At 43.4% G+C, this 19572-nt stretch overlaps 1 protein-coding gene across 11 annotated transcripts in view; it reads left to right on the top strand.

Annotated features, from left to right (window-relative positions):
- The first annotated feature begins 8401 nt into the window (after positions 1-8401).
- MAST2 (microtubule associated serine/threonine kinase 2) overlaps positions 8402-19572 on the top strand; it is a 166346-nt gene continuing 155175 nt past the window's right edge. For 7 of the 11 annotated variants that reach the window (XM_037149823.2, XM_037149822.2, XM_037149821.2 and 4 more), the window contains exon 1: positions 8403-8854. In XM_037149823.2, coding sequence (XP_037005718.2) covers positions 8690-8854 — 165 coding nt within the window. In that variant the 5' untranslated portion in view covers positions 8403-8689. Of the gene's footprint in view, positions 8855-19572 lie in introns of all 11 variants that reach the window. The other 4 variants (XM_053660533.1, XM_037149817.2, XM_037149816.2 and 1 more) reach the window with 1 other exon arrangement.

Here is a 19572-nt window from a genome sequence, read left to right as displayed (position 1 = left end):
TAAGACATGTTACTCATAGTTCCAGAGAAGTCTACCATCCTTCTGTATGGAAAATTCTCCCTTCCTTACAGCCCTAGCGATGGCCCAAGGCAGTCGTATTTTGTAGCACTTGATACCATCTTTCAAATTTCTAGACATTGCTGATTGGATCTGGAAAGTACTGCTGACTAATGTATAGGTTATCCAGCACCTAGTAAGTGACTTGACTGTTAAAGTTTGGCCAATTAGCATCTCATCCTTAGGTAAATGAATTAGGAAATAGGGAATGAATTAGAGAGAAGAAATGAAGTTTTTAAATTGCAAGAGAGATCAACTAGTAGAAAAGAGGCTAAGAGCAAGACAAACTTTTAGCTAAGCAGAAAATATTGGTAGGCAGAAGTGATGATATGAAGCAATAATACAGACCAGAGGGCAAATAAACTCATTCTGGGAGGAAAAGCAAAAAGACAAAGGAATAAAAGTAGAGATCAAGAGAGAAGCTTAGTCATGGTAATGACAGCATAGAATAAAACATCCTAAACTTTTACTGCTGAGGATCCTGGAGATGATTCCACTTCCAAATTTCCTGAGGCCAGCTATACTTTTATTTTTGGACTTCCCCGAGATTACTGATTTACCTGAGATGCCAAATGCATTCTAATGTATTTAATATGGATTCAGTTTCCATTTGGAGCCAATGCCCTGCCAAAAAATTACAAATTACATTTGTGAGCCATCAGCTTCTCTGACAAAACAGCTACTAGAAAACACCATTTTAAGTGATAACGATGGTTTGGTTACATGTAACAGAAGCACAAAATTATAGTGACTTAAATAAGATAGAAGTGTAGTTCTCTCTTAATAGTAATAGTATAGAGGGCAAGGATGGAAGTTCTGCACTATGACTTCAGCTTGGAATTTTCTACATAGTTGCATTGCCACCCCAGGAGGTTTCTTCAACCCTGTGGTCCAAGGTAAGTTTCTAACATGAATACTTTTCAAGCAATAAGGCTTGAGGAAGAGGGGAGGAGAAGAAAGGGTAGACATACTTTTTCTCTTTAAGAACATTATAAAACTGGGTCCTGGCTGGTGTAACTCAGTGGATTGAGCACAGGCTTTCGGACCAAAGCATTGCCGGTTTGATTCCCAGTCAGGGCATATGCCTGGGTTGTGGGCCATATCCCCCGTATGGGGTGTGCTAGAGACAACCATACATTGCTGTTTCACTCCCTCTTTTTCTCCCTTCCTTCCCCATCTCTCTAAAATAAATAAATAAAATCTTAAAAAAAAAAGAACATAATAAAACTGGAGAGGGGAATAATGGGAGAAAGAAAGGGAAAGGTCAAATCAAGGAACATGTATAAAGGATCCATGGACAAAGACAATGGGGGTGGGGTGGGTGGGGAGGATTGAATGTGGAAGGTGGGGGGTGGATAGGGCAGGGGAGAGTAGTGGGGGAAAAATGGGGACAACTATAATTGAACAATAAAAAAATTTAAAAAGAACATAACTAAAAAGTTGCATTCATCACTCATGCTCACATCTTATTGGTCAGAGCTTAGTCACATGGCTATACTTAGCCACAAAAAAGGCTCGGAATTGTCTTTATTCTAGGTGGTCATGTGTCCAGCAATAAAAAAAGGGAGAATGGATATTGGGAGACAAGTATCTGTTTTTGTCATGATTATAATGAGGAATCCTTGAAGCTGACTCTTAGAAATGTGGGCCCCTTTGAATCCCCTACAAGAGCAGGTGCTCTTTCATACAAGAGTTGAGCATGCTAGCATCACTGAAAGCAGCCTCCTCCAAAAGGTTGTGTATGTTCCCCAGTCCCCTAGAAACACTGAGAGTATTCTCCATTAGGATTAGGGAGCGATCATCGCCAAGGGACCCCTCTCTGTTTTGAATGTTTAAGAGGAAGAACTGGTCACTTCCGCCAAGATGGAGAAGTAGGTGGAGGGTCCACCTCGCCTCTGTGCACAACCAAATCTAAGAACAACTATTTTTAACAGCAGTCACAACCAAGCCACACGGAAAATCGACAATACGGAGTCCAAAGGACAACTAGATACTCGGCTGGACCGGTACGAGGAGCGAGGCCAGAAGCAGAGCAGGTTAGCAAGAAAAAACTCCCGGGGCGGTGCGCGGGGCGCGCAGGCAACTGAGGGCTGATCGCCAGCGAGCTGGCTGCCGGAGCGCACAGGGAATAGACGCGGTGGGTCGCTCAGTCGCGTGCATTTACGTGCGGAGAAACCAGTGAGAAGGGAAACCCGCGCGGTGCAGCAGGCTCGCAAAATTAGGATCGGATAAGCAAGCCCGAGGCGTTTGAGTGACTGGAGGCGCTGGGCTAGCGGAGAGGAACGCCATCGCTCCCTCTCTGACCCCGCCCCCACACACAGCGTCACAAACCAGCGACCTGGGTCGCCCCGTCCTGGTAAACAACTAAGGCTTCGCTCCGCTCACTAAACAGCACGAATAAACCAAAAATGGCTCTAGAACAACTCAGAGCCCCAGAACCGATAGACCTAAGTGATGAAGAAATAGCCAGTCTTTCAGATGCACAGTTCAAAACACTGGTTATAAAGATCCTTACAGAACTGGTGGATTTTAGTCACAAATTAGAGAAACATATGGAAGCTAAATTAATTGAAATGAATGCTGATACAAAAGATACCAATAGTGATGGAAAGAAAATTGGGACTCAAATCAAGGGAGAGGACCAGACAGAAGAAAAAGATGATCAAGCAGAAAGGAATGAAGAAATAAGAATTCAGAAAAATGAGGAGAGGCTTGGGAACCTCCAGGACATCTTTAAACGTTCCAACATCCGAATTATAGGGGTACCAGAAGGGGGGAAAGGCACAACCACCAGTTGAAAAATTATTTGAACAAATAATAAAGGAGAATTTCCCCAATCTGGCAAAGGAAATAGACTTCCGAGAGATCCAGGAAGCTCGGAGAGTCCCGAGGAAGTTGGACCCGGGAAGGAACACACCAAGGCACATCATAATTACATTAGCCAAGATTAAAATGAAGGAGAGAATCCTAGAAGCAGCAAGAGCTAAGGGGACAGTCACCTACAAAGGAGTTCCCATCAGACTGTCAGCTGATTTCTCAAAAGAGACCTTACAGGCAAGAAGGGGCTGGACAGAGGTATTCCAAGTCATGAAAACCAAAGATCTACAACCAAGATTGCTCTACCCAGCAAAACTTTCATTTAGAATGGAAGGACAGATAAAGTGCTTCTCAGATAAGGTCAAATTCAAGGAGTTCATCATCACCAAGCCCTTACTATATGAAATGTTAAAGGGACTTACCTAAGAAAAAGAAGATAAAAAAGATGAACAGTGAAAGGACAGCAAACTCACAGTTATTAAGAACCACACCTAAAACAAAAGCAAACTAAGAGGATAGCTATATCAGGAGCAGAACCATAGAAATGAAGATCACAGGGAGGGTTAGCAACAGGGGAGTGGGAGGAGGGGAAGGGGGGGAGAAGGTACAGAAAATAAGTAGTATAGACAGTAGATAGAAAATAGATAGGGGGGAGGGTAAGAATAGTAGGGGGAAATACAGAATCTAAAGAATTTGAGACACATGTTCATGAACTAAAGGGGGAAATGGTGGGGGAGGGGTATGCAGGGTGGAGGGGAAGGGAGGGGGGAATAGAGCAAATGTAATGGCATAATCAATAAAAAATAAAAAAAAATAAAAATAAAAATAAAATAAAATAAAAAAAAAAAAAAAGAGGAATAACTGCAGGTCCCTAGGATGTGGGATCCTTGGGAAACTTGCCCTGGGACTGCTTGTTTCCCTGGCAAGTGACGGGGCTATGTGTAGTACCTGAAAAGGTACAGGACAAGAGCTTCAGTTGTGGGAACTCAGACCTGGGCTTCGCTGGCTGGCTGTGGACTGAGGTAATGGGGTTTTATTCCTTCAAAAAACCTTGTTTGGATTGGGAGGACCTTGTTATGTTGTCTGTTTTAGTCTGCCTGGGCTGCCATAACAAAATAACATAGACTGTATGGCTTAAACAACATAAATTTATTTTCTTGCAGTTCTAGAGGCTAAGAGTCCAAGATCAAGGGTCCCGCCCATTTGGTTTTGGTTAAGATCTCAGTTTCTGGCTTGTAGACAGCCACTTTCTCACTCTGCAGTCACATGGCCTTTTATGGTGCATGCGTGCCTGGGGTTGGGGAGAGAAAGTGTTCTCTGGTGCCTCGTCTTATAAGGATAATAATCCTATTGGATCAGGATCCTACCCTTATGACTTCATTTAACCTTAGTTACTTCCTTAGAGGCTCCATCTCCAAATATAGTTACACTGGGGGTTAGGGCTTCAATATGAATTTGTGGGGATACAAACATTCAGTTCATAACATGGTCCCGGGAAGGAATGATGCTAATGAGCTCATCTAGTTTTAGCTGGCTTAGGCTATGGAAGTTGGACTTCCTGGAGTATACTGCAGAGATAGCCACAAATTCTCCCCCATCTGAATCTATTTCTTCTTTCCATGTAACTTTAGTCCCCTCCCACATTGACTTGCTTTGGCAATGACTTGCTTTGGCAATGACTTGCTTTGTGACTTATGACTTGCTTAGGCAATGACACAGTTGTTAATGTTTCACCAAGAAAGACATAAAAAGTGCTCTTCCTCTGGCTGGGTGGCTCAGTTGGTTGGAACATTGCCCCATTTACCAAAGGGTTGTAGGTTCATTCCCCAGTGAGGGCCCATACCTAGGTTGCATGTTCAGTCTCTGGTTGGGACACGGTATGGGAGGCAACTGATTGATGTTTCTCTCTCCCTCTCTCTCTCATCAATCAATATATATCTTCAGGTAAGGATTAAAAACAAGAAAGAACACTGTCACATTGAGGCTTGCTGTGTTTTTCTATTCTTGGGACCCCTGCCACTGCTGTCACGTGAAGTGTAAGCTAGCCTGCTGGATAAGATATACATGACTTTGTTGCTCTCATTGCTAGACCAGTTGCCAGACATGTGAGAAAGGCCATTCTAGATTATGTAGCCACCAGCCGGTCCTAAGCCGACTGTAGCTGAGTTTGTAAGCCTGGCAAGTGACCAGCTAAACTCCCTCAGACCATAAGAACTATCCAGTTGGCCCAGAGTTGTCAACTAAATAAATGATTGCTATTTTAAGTCACATATTTTGGCTTTAAAAAAATTAACAATAGATAATTGCCATATTTATCTTTTAGAATATATAAGAACCTTGGAGTTTTTAGATGATTAAAGAGATACCAGCCTTTCTGATAATGTGACAGGAGGGGCCTGAGTGACTAACTAGAAAAAAGAAAAGTGATGTCATCCCATTTATACTCTAAGATTATGGAACAGTTTATATTAGTAACACATCTAAATACCGGTAGCTCTCAGACCTGAGCTCCAAATCAATTTAATCAATAGTTCATTGAACATCTTCACTTGAGTATCTCACTGGCAATTAAGAGCAAACACATCTAAAACAATTAATCACAGCCTCCTTCACAATTCTTCTTCACTGTCCCCTGTCTCAGTTACCTAAGCCAGAAACTTGGAAATCATTCTCAAGGTCTTGCTCTTTCTCTCCACCTAGATGCAGACAACAGGTCCTGTTTCTACTTTCTGAGTCTCTCTAAATTCCATCTACTTTCTTCCATCGCCACTACCACTTTCATAATGCTTGTTATCAATCATCACCTTTCTTCCAAATAATTGTAATAGCCTCTTAATTTGCATAAGATTTGGTAGTGGAATAGATGACATGACAGAGAGAAGACTCAAAGATCATTCTGAGATTTTGGCCTGAGCAACTGAAAAAAAAAAAGCTTGTTATTTATTAAACTGAGGAAGAAGGGATGAGGGTGGATTCAGGCCAGAATGTGTCATGTGGCCATCTCTGGCAGGTGAGAGGCTGAGGAAGTGACTATCTGGCTGTATTTATTTTCTATTACTATGTAATAAATTACCACAAACTTATCAGCTTAAAATAACACATACTTATCTCACAGTTTCTGTAGATCAAGAGTCCAGGAATGGCTGAGCTATGCTCTTACCTGGAGAAGGGTCTGTTTCCAAGCTCATTCAGGTTGTTGGCAGAATTAATTTCCTTATGGTTGTAGGACTTAACACTTCGGGTTTTTTGTTATTGTTTTTTGCTGGCTCTTGGATGAGAGGCTTTCCCTAACTCCTATGGGTTGCCTGCAATGTCCTGCCATGTGGTCCTCTCCAAGGGCAGTTCAGAACATAGTACCTTGCTTCTTCAAGGCCATAAGGGGAGTGAGAGTGAGTCTGCTAGTAAGATAGACTCATATAATGTAATGCAACATAGAGGGATATGACATCACCTTTACTATATAATTTATTAATCAGAAGGAAGTCACATATCCTACCTACACTCAAGAAAAGGGGAATCACATAGAGGCATAAATACTGGGGAGGGAGTAGATCATAAGATCTACCTTAGAGTCTGTGTGCACACTGACTTCCCTGTCCCTATAATGGAAGATGAAAAGTTAGAATGGAGTTCCGATTCCTAAGTTACCAAGGCTGAGTCAGTGGATTCTCTTGCCAGAGACTGAATTTGGAGTGGTGATTCAGTTATAAAGAAGTTAGAATCCCTTTGCAGAGGTGGGTGGCAGCAACACAGCATATTATCTGGTGGTGGTGTGAGAATGGTGGTGACAGCAATGTCCTGAAATTGTCCCTGATTTGTAGTCTGTAGAGGATCCTTGTTTCCTGCGTTTCATATGCCTGCTTCTTTAATCTCTATTCAGTTCTGTGAGCCCCTCTATATAGCTTTTCAATAAATTCCTTCTTAGGCTTAGGATGGTCAGAGTTTGTTTCTATTGTTTGTACTAAGAATGTAGCAAACCCTGTACATGCAAGGGAACTATAAACAGCTAACATAATTCTATACAGTTGGGATTAATAGAAGGTAAGGTAGGTAGAGGCCAGATTTTGGATGGCCTTGTCAACCATAGTAAATTTAGGGTAACATGTTACATGAAGATTCTTGTAAAGGCATTTTGGAGGATGATTTGAAGAGAAAGAGAGTGGATGTAGATGAACCAGTTAGAAAGCTTACCTAGTCAAAAAGGTGAGAGAAGATGACTTGAGCTGAGGTGGGGCCAGTGGGATGGAAAGAGGAGGCAGACTGAAGAAATAGTAAGATTACAGAAGCAACAGGACTTGTTTATTAATTGGATGTGGGGGCAAGAAGGTAAGGAAGGAGTCTAGGATGACTTCCAGGTTTCTGACTGAGGCAACTGGATGGATGGTAGCGAGGAAGTGAAACAGGTGATACAGAAGACTGGTAATAAGCTATGGAGTACATGGGTTGTGTGTTTAGGCTCTGGTATCTGACAGGTATTGGTTTGAATCCTGACCTTCCGTTTATTAGCGATATCATATTTAGCATGTTATATAACTTGAGCCTCAGTTTCTCAACTGTAAATTGGAAAAAACATAGCTTACCTGTTGTTTGTATGTGTGAATTGAATGCAGTGTCTATAGGTCCACTAGATACTCTATAATATTAGCTGTTATTTTTCAGGAAGGGTTCAGGGAGGAGACCCAGGAAAATGGGTGCAGCATTCAGAGTTAGAACTAGGGAAAAATACGACGTTGTGGCAGACGAGCTGAAATCAGGAGGATGCCAGACAGTGCTGATCTACAGCCACGTTGCTGATCAGATGAGTCACGGGAAGGCAGCTCAGGCCACAGCTGGACTGGCGGTGGGCAGGCTGGACTGGGTTATAACATGCTGACTTCATTGTCGCTGGGGAATTATGGGAATCGTTCCGGAAGCCTTTTTGTCCTCCTCTTCCCCCAGAAGGAATCCATCACTTCTTCCTCTTTTACAGGGTTTTGCACATCCCGGCTTACTTTCTGGAAGCAGCAAGAAACAGTGGAAAGGGACAGAAAAGCCAGAATTTGTGTCTCGTGGAATTTGTTCACTGATTTGCCAGAGTGCATGTCATTTCACCTCGGTCTCCTTATCTGTAACGTGAGAATGAGCAGACCCGCCTCCGAAGTGTGATGTGAAGACTAGGTCAAAGCGGCAATAAAAAGGCACACATTAGTGCTTCATTAATTCGTTGCACAGATGCCCCCTTCCCGCTCCCAGTCCCTCCCCACTAGCTCCCTGCAGACACCGATCGGTGGTGACTCAGTTCGGACACCTACTGGCACTCCCCTGCGCCCAGCACACTTTTTCATGAATGGGTGAGTGGAAGCATCAATGAGCGCGGGGCCCCGCCCCCTTCCGCTCGCCCCGCCGCACTCGGGGGCCACGGGCGGGTCTCTCGCGACCGTTCGCCGACGCGTGCGCGGGACACCTCGCGCGACGGGCGGCGGCGGGCGGGCTCCCCGTGCGCGCGCGCCCGGGGAGGGCGGGGGTGGGGCCCGGCCGGAGGCGGGCGGGCCGCGGGCGGTGGGGCCGTCGGCGGCGGGTGGCCGGCCGCGCGCGTGTCGGGTGGAAGAGGACGAGGGGCGGCGGCGATGCTCCCTCCCGCTTGAGACGCGCCGAAGAGGCCGCGGCGCTCGAGGCCCCAGGAAGCGCGGGGAGCTGCGAGCTGGGGTCGGCGGCTTGGGGCGCCCGCCGGGCCATGGTGGCGGCGAGCGGTGGTTGGCGCGGCGGCGCTGCGGCCCGGAGCAGCGCGGGGCCGGGGGAGTCGCGGCGCTGACGCCCGCGGGGCCCAGCCGCAGACATGAAGCGGAGTCGCTGCCGCGACCGACCCCAGCCGCCGGCGGCCGCCTGCGGGGAGGACGGGGCTCAGCGGGCGGCCGAGCTGCCCCAGCGCCGGCGAGCGCCGCCTGGGAGGCAGCGACTGGAGGAGCGCAGCGGGCCCGCGGGGCCCGAGGTCAAGGAGCAGGTAGGGCGGGCCGGGGTCCCGGAGGCGGAGGCCGCAGGGGCCGCCGAATGGAAGCGGTGGGGGAGGGGATCTCGGGCGGGAAGACGGGTTGGGGCATTGGAGGGGTGGGGACGGAGCGGCTCCGCGGCAGGAGTGGGGAGGTCTGCAGCGGCGGGAAAGTGGGGAGCGGAGAACTGGCCCTGAGGGGTTGGGGTTCAATGGGAAAGGGGGGCGTAGCGGGGCGGGAAGTGGTCCTGTGGGCGCTCGTAGTCAGGAGTTCTGGACGGGAAGACGGGACGCTGAATGTAGACTGGGGGTCAATGCGCTGTAAAGAATAGGTTTATGAAAACGGGTCCGACGAGTTACCTAGCGGGGTAAATACTGTGAGGTAGGAAAGGTCAGTATTATATGGTAAATGTCGTCCTAGTTCCTAGGGACTGTTTTGACAGTTATAAAAACGCATGTTATTCCTAAGCACTGTCTGATTTGGCTATCACTCTACTTTGATGGGAGTGTGTGTGTTCAGAGTCTTTTTTAAAAGTTCTTCTCAGTAACGATCTGTTTTACGAGAAAATACTTCTTTTAAAAAACAGTTGCATGTGCGGAATCCCAAGCCCAATGCTGTGAACAGGGAATTTATAGATATAGGCTCTGCTTTCTAAGAGTTTTCCACCGAAAACATGTTGATGGGAAAAGACAGAAAGCAGTGAAAAAAAAATTCATGGAGTTTCTTAATGGACGGGATGTGTTTATATAATTTATTAACAAGCGTAGGTGTAGTTAGAAGTAGGGGTTAAAGGTCAGTTCTATGGGGAGAAGTTGCCACTAGTAGTGGTAGGAAGTTCAGTGAAAGGCGAATAAGTGGTCTTTGATCTTGTGGGAATTGCAGGAAAATGTTCTGTAATGAACTCTACTGACAGCTTTCCTTTTGCACTGAGACCCTACTGACTTCATCCTTGAATCTTTCAACACTTGTTAGATTTCCTGCCTCTTTCCCAACAAGTTTTTTTTTTTTACACATCATTCCTTACAACAGTTTCAGTGATGCACATGCTAGCACTTAGAATTTTTTCTCCTTTTGTTCTTCCACCTTTTATTCTCCACCCAGCCCTGGATAGAGTGCACCATCCGCTCTTTCTGCCCTTGTTTTCAGGCCACTGAGCATTGTCCTATTGCTGTAATTTCCCCCTCATCCTTGCCTTTTATATTTTCCACAGTACTTATTCAAAACTTTAAAAAAGTATTTAAAGCCCAGATCCTTTCCTTACTCAATTTACCTGGTCCAGTTGACTTTATCGCATGTTTTTCACTAAAGAGTTCAAGATTACTTGATTTTTCTCCTTTATATTAGGATTTCTGTGTTCACTTCTCCTTTGCTCAGTCTCAGGGAAAGAAGTATTCATCACCCTCTCCGAGGCCAATCCCTCTACCTAGGTTCTTGATTTCATCCCATCTCGTTTGCTCTTCTTATGTGTGTTATTTTCTCATTGTCTTAAACCTTAAAATAAAAACAAAACAACACATTTCCCTGAATTGTGTAACCTGCCTAAGCTACTTTGTTATCTCTTTGCTTCACCAGTAACCATCTTGAAAAATGAATCGGGTTCCTCACCTTGTATACATTTCTTATATTATGGTTTGGCTTCTACATGTAATTAAACTCTCTTAAAACTGACGTTTTCAAGGTCACCAGTAAATTTGTGTGTTTGTTTATTTACTTTTTTATTGAGGTGTGACTTAAGTACAAATCAAATGTTCATTCAGCCAATGAATTTTTATAGGATGAATATACCCATGTGACCACTACTTACATCAAAATGTAAAACATTTTCAGTACCATAGAACCTTCTCAAAAGGTAACCACTTTCCCAGCCTCCATCACCATGGATTAGTTTTACCTCCTCTTGAGCTTCATATAAATGAAATTATACAGTTTGTACTCTTTTTTTTAAAAGATTCTATTTATTTATCTTTAGAGGGGAAGGGAAGGAGAGAGGGAGAGAAACATTAATGTATGGTTGCCTTTTGTGCGTCCCCTTTTGGGAACTGGCCTTCAGGGAACTGGCCTGCAACCCAGGCATGTGCCCTGCCCTGACTGGGAATCGAATTGTGATTGTCTGGTTCACAGGCCTGAGTTCAATCCACTGAGCTACACCAGCCAGGGCCAGTTTGTACTCTTTTGTGACTAGATTCTTTTATTCAAATCTTGTTTGTGAGGTCCATCTATGTTGTTGTTTGTGGAAATAGTTGGTTCTTTTTCATTGTTGTATAGTTTTCCATGGCACGAATGTACCATGATGGATACTAAAATGTCTTTTGAAATTAAAAAAAACAATGCATGGCTACTTGTGAAGACTTTTCATGGTGAAAGAATTACACAGAGAGATACATAGCAATCTCAGGGACTTTTAAATGATTAAATCTGATAGTCTTCTCCTAGTCCTCATCCTCCCTGACCTCTGTGAACTGTTTGTCATTATTGACCATGTGTTCCTACTTGATATTTTCTTTTGTCACCATGTCCATTCCAGTTCTATTTGTGTGACTGCTTCCCGTGTGTCTTTGTTTGATTTCCTGTTTCCTAAATGTTCCTGGTGGATATGTCCTTTGCCCTTAGCTTTTTCCTTAATTGTACTCTATTTTTTTAGGGGGCTTCCCTATTTGTGGCAAGTGCTTAGGATGTGGAACAAGGGTCTCTGGCACTCTTTATTCATGGTATTGTGTCACAGAACCTTTTTTTTTTGTTAAGTGATTTTTTAAAAATTTATTTATCTTTAGAGGGGAAGGGAAGGAGAGAGGGAGAGAAACATCAATGTATGGTTGCCTTTTGTGCATCCCCTGCTGGGAAGTGGCCCGCAGGGAACCAGCCTACAACCCAGGCATGTGCCCTTACTGGGAATCGAACCTCGATTGTCTGGTTCTGAGGCCCACGCTCAATCCACTGAGCTATACCAGCCAGGGCCACAGAACCTTTTTTTAATCATATTTTTTATTAATGTTCAAGTACAATTGTCTCCATTTTCCCACCACCACTTTCCCCTTCCCCACCCACCCCCACCTCCCACCCTCAATCCTGCCCCACTTTGGCTTTGCCCATGGGTCCTTTATACATGTTCATTGACAACCCTTTCTTTCCCTTAGGATCTTCTATCAGAGTGAGCTGAGTCTCTAGGACTAATCTTTTCCCTTAGCTGTATATTGCCATTTCTGTGCTTACTGTTTCCATCATAGACTTTTAGCATTTGTGATTCTAACATTCGTGATTTTCATAATTTAATAGTGTCCTCAAAAGTTCATAACTTGTAATTACTTGATTTTGAAAAGGTAAACATTTCGGTTTTGTGTGTCGGAGACTGGATGGATTCCATTCATTCAGGGAATAAGAGCCTAGCTGATCAATAAGCACCCACCTCTCACCAATGACTTTCTTTTCCATTTATCATGACATGGATCAATGCCTGTTATACTTTGTACTATACTGTGCTGATATTTAAGATTAAGGTCTGAACAGGATGCTAGACTTGGATTTCTAGAAGGCCAGTGGCTTACTATATCATTCAAACAGAATTTATTATTTCTCCTTTAAAATGTGCCCCTTCCTTCCTTCCTTCCTTCCTTCCTTCCTTCCTTCCTTCCTTCCTTCCTTCCTTCCTTCCATCCATCCATCCATCCATCCATCCATTTGTGATCCTTGAGTTCTCCTCCTCTAATCCCCTTGTTCAGGTTCTGCTGATTCTACCTTCATGACATCTTTCAAATCTTTATTCTCACTGTCATCACCTTAATTCAGCATTTATAAACTTTTGTCTTAGTTGTCATACTAACTCAACTGCATTTCTCTGCTTTTAGTCTTTTATTTTTTTAATTTGTAAAAGATTTTACTTATTTATTTTTAGAGAAAGGGGAAGGAAGGGAGAAAGAGAGGGACAGAAACATGAGAGAGAAACATCAATCAGTTGCCTTTCACACGCCTGCAACTGGGGACCTGGCCCACAACTCAGGCTTGTGCCCTGACTGGGAATTTGACCATGACCTTCTGGTTCATAGGCAGGCACTCAATCCACTGAGCCATACTAGCCAGGGCTCTTTTTTTTTCAAAAAAAAAAAAAAAAAAAAAAAAGAAAAGAAAAAAGAAATTAGATTTTATCAATTATGCTATTACGGTTGTCCTGATATTTTCTCTTTTTGTCTCCTATTGGGGGCACCTCCTACTCCCTCAGGCAATCCCTCCACCATTGTTCATGTCCATGGGTCATGCATATGTAAGTTCTTTGGCTATTTCATTTCCTATACTATACTTTGCATCCCCATGGCTACTCTGTAACTGCCTATTTGTACTTCTTAATCCCCTCACTTATTTACCCATTCTCCCCTCCACCCCCCCATCTGGCATCTTTCTGGTAACTAACTTCTTTTCTCTTGCTGCTTTTAAGAGGCTCTCCGTATTTTTCACCTTTGGCCTTTTAATAATGATGTATCTTAGAGTGAGCCTCTTTGCATTCATCATCATTGGGACTCTCTGTGCTTCTTGGACTTGTGTATCTATTTCCTTCACCATGTTAGGGAAGTTTTCTTTTATTATTTTTTCAGACAGATTTCCAATTCCCTGCTCTTTCCCTTCTCCTTCTGGCCCCCCCTATGAGGTGAATGTTGGATCTCTTAAAGTTGTCCCAGAGGCTGTATATACTGTCCTCATGTTTTTGGATTTTTTTTCTTCTTTTTGTTCTGCATGGTAGTTTTTGCTTCCTTATGTTCCAAATCATTGATTTGATTGTAGGCTTCACCCACTCTACTGTTGTTTCCTCGTAAATTGTTCTTTATTTCAATTAGTGTATCCTTTGTTTCTGACTGGGTCTTTTTTATGCTGTTAAGGTCCTCACTAAGTTCCTTGAGCGTCCTTTTATAACCAGTGTTTTGAATTCTGTATCTGATAGTTTGCTTATCTCCATTTTAGCTCTTTTTCTAGAGTTTTTATCTGTTCTTTCATTTGTGCCATGTTTCTTTGTCTCCTCGTTTTGGCAGCCTCCCTGTGTTTGTTTATGTATCAGGTAGAGCTGCTTTGACTCCATGTCTTGGTAGTGTGGCCTAATGTAGTAGGTGTCCTGTAGGGTCCAGTGGTACAGCCTCCCCTCTCACCTAAGCTGGGAACTCGAGGTGTGCCCCCTGTGTGGGCTGAGTACATTCTTCTCTTGTAGTTGAGTCTTGGTTGCTGTTGGCAGATCAATGGGAGGGATTTACCTAGGCCAGTCATTTGCAAGGACTGGCTCTGATCACTGAACACCAACCTGCACCTTCCATGGAGGATCAACTGTACAGGGGTAGGGTGATGATGCTCCAAAGTGGTCTGTAGCTTATCCACTGGGTGTGCTGGTCCTGGAGTTTACTAGGTGGGACAGGCTAAGGTCAGCTCTTACATGAGTTTTGCCCAGGAGACCCTGCCTGAGCTGTGAAGCAATCTGAGATGGCTGCTACTTGTGCTGGGCTTAGAGATTCCCAGGTGAAGCCAAGCTGTGACTCTAATCTGGCTGCCATTAGGGCTCACTGAAGCCAGCAGTTGCTTGTTTGATATGATACAGGAACCAAGAGCAGCCATTCTTTTGGAAAGGCAGCTTGGGTGGGCCTGTAAAGATGGGGGAACTCAAGAGTGGGAAAATTTTAGTTTAAGGTAATAGTTAATAAGCCTAGTAGTTAATTCATGTGAAAAGCTATTGTTTCAGGAACTGCAGGTACAGCCCACCCTGACTCCAGGAGATCAATAAGCAGTTCCACCTTTGGGCCTCCCCAGGTCTCAAGTAATCAAGATGGTATCTAAGCCATTGTGCTCCAGGGTGAGATGACCACCAGCCTAGGACCCAGCTAAAGACCTCCGCCCAGGGCCAGAATGCTGCAGTTTTTAAATCTAATTAACTTTTTGCAGAATTCCAAACCCTTTACCCACACTTTGTTCTTATAAAAACGGCCATTTTAAAATGAAATTTAATATGGTCTGTTAGAGTACAAACCCACCGTCTTTTCAGATCACTGGACATTTGAATAAGGCGCCCGTAAAGATTCAGTTCCTGTCTCTGCTTATTGAGTTTGGTAGGTGACAGGCAGCCCCAATGTGGCTTTTCCGGTTTCATATTTTGGTGACTCTGCAGTAAGTTGGGTGGTTTAAAACCTCTGGATCTCTAAGGCAGGTTAAACAGTGTTAGCCAGGTTGATGGAGTCTCAGATATAGCACCTTTCCAAGGCGATTTTAGTTTTGGGAAAAGCCAGAGGTCACAGGGCACTGAATCTGGACTGTTAGGGGGGCTGAGTCACCTGGGTGATTTGATGTTTTGCCAAAAAACTCAGCATGAGGCATGATTCATGAATTGGCTCATTGTCGTGATGAAGCTGCCAATCACTAGTTGTCCATAGCTGTGGCCTGAATCATTTGAGTAATTTCTGTGGCGGACTGTTCAGGATTAATGCAAGATCTGATGCAGATTCATTGCTCTACTTGCTCAGTCATTTTGAATCTGAATCATAGTGCACATGCTCACTCAGTGACATCTACCACCCCACTGACTAGTACAGTGAAGTCATCATTGTTCACACATGCACTTTCAGTCCACTCTCCTTGGCTGCCAGGTTACGTCAATGTTCCACAAACTGTTTTTGTTCTATTTGACAATGGCTGGACTTTTTCTGGAAAGGCTGTGTGTGTGTGTGTGTGTGTGTGTATGTGTGTATACATCTGGTTTCCTCATTTTATTCAGGTCTGTTTAGCTATCACCTCCTCAAAGAGACCTTCCTTAATCAGGCTTTTAAAAGTAACACTCTTGAGGACTTCCGCCAAGGTGGAGGCGTAGGTGGAAGCACTGTGCCTCCTCCCACAACTAAGTTTTAAAACAACAAAGTTTTAGGAACAAAAATGCAGCCAAAACCACAGAAAATTGAACTTCACGGAAGTCTGATAACAACGAACCCTTCAGCCAAACCAGCACGAACAGATCAAAACACGGCTCAAGAAGAACTTAGAGCCCCAGAGCCGATAAATCTAAGCGATGAAGAAATAGCCAGGCCCTGGCTGGCGTAGCTCAGTGGATTGAGCGCAGGCCTGTGAACTAGGGTATCACGGTTCGATTCCTAGTCAGGGCACATGCTTGGGTTGCAGGCCAGTTCCCAGCAGGGGACACATAAGAGGCAACCATACATTGATATTTCTCTCCCACTCTCACCTTCTCTGCCCCTCTCTCGAAAAATAAAAAAATAAAATATTTAGAAAAAAAAAAAAAAGAAATAGCCAAACTTTCAGATGCACAGTTCAAAACACTGGTGATCAGGATGCTCACAGAACTGGTTGATTTTGGTCTCAAATTAGATGAAAAAATGAAGGCTACACCAAGTGAAATGAAGGGAAATGCACAGGGGACCAACAGTGATGGAAAGAAAACTGGGACTCAGATCAATAGAGTGGACCAGAAGGAAGAAAGAAACAACCAAACAGAAAAGAAGGAAGAAACAAGAATTCAAAAAAATGAGGAGAGGCTTAGGAACCTCCAGGAAATCTTTAAACGTTCCAACATCAGAATTATAGGGGTACCAGAAGGGGAAGAGGAACAGCCATGAGTGGAAAACTTATTTGAACAAATAATAAACGAGAATTTCCCCAATCTGGCAAAGGAAATAGACTTCCAGGAAATCCAGGAAGTTCAGAGAGTCCCAAAGAAGTTGGACCCAAGAAGGAACACACCAAGGCACATCATCATTACATTATCCAAGATTAAAATGATGGAGAGAATTCTAGAAGCAGCAAGAGATAAGGGGACAGTCACCTAACAAAGGAGTTCCCATGAGACTGTCAGCTGATTTCTCAAAAGAGACCTTACAGGCAAAAAGGGGCTGGAAAGAGGTATTCCAAGTCATGAAATCCAAGGACCTACATCCAAGATTGCTCTACCCAGCCAAGCTTTCATTTAGAATGGAAGGGCAGATAAAGTGCTTCTCAGATAAGATCAAATTCAAGGACTACATCATCACCAAGCCCTTATTATATGAAATGTTAAAGGGACTTATCTAAGAAAAAGAAGATAAAAAAGATGAACAGTTAAAGGACAGCAAACTCACAGTTATTAACAACCACACCTAAAACAAAAGCAAACTAAGAGGATAGCTAGATCAGGAGCAGAACCATAGAAATGAAGATCACATGGAGGGTTAGCAACAGGGGAGTGGGAGAAGGAGAAGGGGGAGAAGGTACAGGAAATAAGTAGCATAGATGGTAGGTAGAAAATAGATAGGGGGAGGGCAAGAATAGTATGGGAAATATAGAATCCAAAGAACTTGAGACACGTGGTCATAAAGGGGGGGATATTGGGGGGGGTGCAGAGTGGAGGGGAATGAAGGGGGGGAATAGAACTGTAATCGCATAATCAATAAAATATATAAAAAAATAAAAGTAACACTCAATCATTCTCTTTCCCTCTTTTTATTCACCCATTAGTATCACTTATTTGCTGTTTATTGTCATTCCTCTACATTAAAATACATGTTTCATGAGGAGAGGAATTTGAGTTTGTTTTTCTCACTGCTATATCTTCAGGTTCTAGAATTGTATATAAAACCAAATATATACTTCTGTGTGAATGTAGAGTGATTGAGTTATTCTTTGACTTCAAATTCCAACTCTGTGACCTGAGGCAAGTTACTTAAGTTTTCTAAGCCTCAGTTATCCCATGTATATGTAATGGAGATAATATTATTACCTATTTCATAGGGTTATTGTGAAGATTTAATCAATTAACCCATGTAAAACACTTATTACAAAGCCAGATACTAAGAAGTGCTCAATAATGGTTAATTATCATTATATTTTAAAGGTACATGCACGGAATGTGTGAAAATATAGTTCATCTTTTTTAGTGTTTCCATCTGCTTTTAGAAAGAAATATAATAAAAAAGACATGCCTTGACCTTTGGTTTGTTGGTGTTACTGAACTGTTCTTTCACTTTGTTAAGCTTGAAAAGGAGGCTTTATTTAATTCATGCATTTTTCCCTCTAGGGAAATTTTTGTGGTTTTCTTTATTAAGTAACTTGCTTAGAACATCATATAGTCTCCCTAGGTTTTAGAATGTAATTAAGAACAAACTCAGGCTCTGGCTGGTGTGGCTCGATGGATTGAGCACCAGCCTGTGAACTCAAAGGTCACAGGTTCCATTCCTGGTTCAGGCACATGCCTTGTTCCTGGGCCGGGCCCCTGGTTGGGGGCAAATGAGAGGCAACCAATCCTTGTATCTTGCACATTGCTGTTTCTCTCCCTCTCTTTCTCCCTCCCTTTCTCTCTCTCTAAAAATAAATAAATAAAATCTTAAAAAGAAAAAGAACAAAGTCAGTCCAAGGAGATCACATTTTGAAATTCTGTGATACTTTAGTTGTACCAATTTTAATGTATCAGTACTTCCTACCAGTAAATCTGAGTAGCAGATGCACAAATCCATTAACCCTTAACTTGTTGGAGATCAACAAGCTACACAGTTTCTGTGCCAGTATTTCAGCAAAGCAGAGGTGACAAAGTAATGTTAAATCTTCTAATTTTCATGACTACTTGAGACCTTCAGGAATGTTTTTAAAAGCAGGGTTTAGAAACAGTATTTAAAAAATTCCTTAAGCTATTTCAGAGGTGTGACACCAAAATGATTTTGTTCAGGTGACTTAGGAACATCTGAGTCCTGCCTTTGACCAATAAGAGAAGATTTTATTACTAGCTCTAATGCTAGTAGTCTTCTATAGTAAAGAACATTAGTTGCTGTAACATGCATTCAAAATAGCCCAGACTAGTAGAGGCCATAGTATTTTCTAAACACAGTTCCAAGGTCACCTGAGGCAAGTGGGGGATCTTGCAGGAGGTTTTGCTGGGTCAGGTTTGGAAATGGCTTAATCACCCCCCCCCCCCCCCCCCATATTCCATTGCCAGAATTCAGTCCTGGCGCCATACCTAACTGCTAGAGGGCTGGGAAATACCATCCAGATGTGCCCAGGAGGAAGGCAAATCATGTGGGGTCGATATCTAGCTAGTCCCTACCATGGGGCTCAAACCCCAGTATAGTCCTAATCTAGTACTGTGTAGAAATCCTCTCATTTTGGGTATAGACGGCCTGCTACCATAGTCTCCTTTAATTCCTTGTTGGCCCACAGAGTTTTGGGTAATAACCATTTTGAATGCAAGTAAAGAAAGGCCTTTTCCCAAGAACAGCTAGATCTGGAAAATTCCTCTGCCTGCAGAGCTGGTCTCTGACAATCTCCACAATCCTTCAGGTCTTGGTGGCTAGTGAGAGCTCTCCTTAGGTCTTTTTCACTTTGTCAGTCCAGCCTTGTGAAAGAGGAAAAAAGCCAGAAGGAAGCCAAAGAGAAAGGTGACTGGATCTCAGCTCTTTTCAATTTAATAGGCTCCTAGAAGGAGGTGTGACCCTAGGGAGCCCACTTCCACATGTGCTTTGATTTTAAAAATACAATATAATACAGTTAACATAAACTTTGCAATCTGTGACATTTAGTACTTCAAGTGCTGTGCAACAGTCACCACTGTCTAGTTTCTGGGGTTCATATCACCCCAGAAGGAAACTTTGTACCCTAATGTAGTTATTCCCTATTTCTTCTTTTCCCCCAGTTCCTGGCAACCACTCATTTGTTTTCTGTTGCTGTGGACTCTGGACTTTTTCATATAAATGGAATCATAAAATGTGTGACTTTTTATGTCTGGCATCTCACTTAG

Source organism: Artibeus jamaicensis, unplaced genomic scaffold (assembly GCF_021234435.1).
Source record: "Artibeus jamaicensis isolate MK-2021 breed Jamaican fruit bat unplaced genomic scaffold, CSHL_Jam_final scaffold_847, whole genome shotgun sequence".
Lineage (NCBI taxonomy): Eukaryota > Metazoa > Chordata > Mammalia > Chiroptera > Phyllostomidae > Artibeus > Artibeus jamaicensis.
The sequence above is the reverse complement of the archived record's forward strand: the minus strand, read 5'-3'. Positions and strand labels throughout refer to the sequence as shown.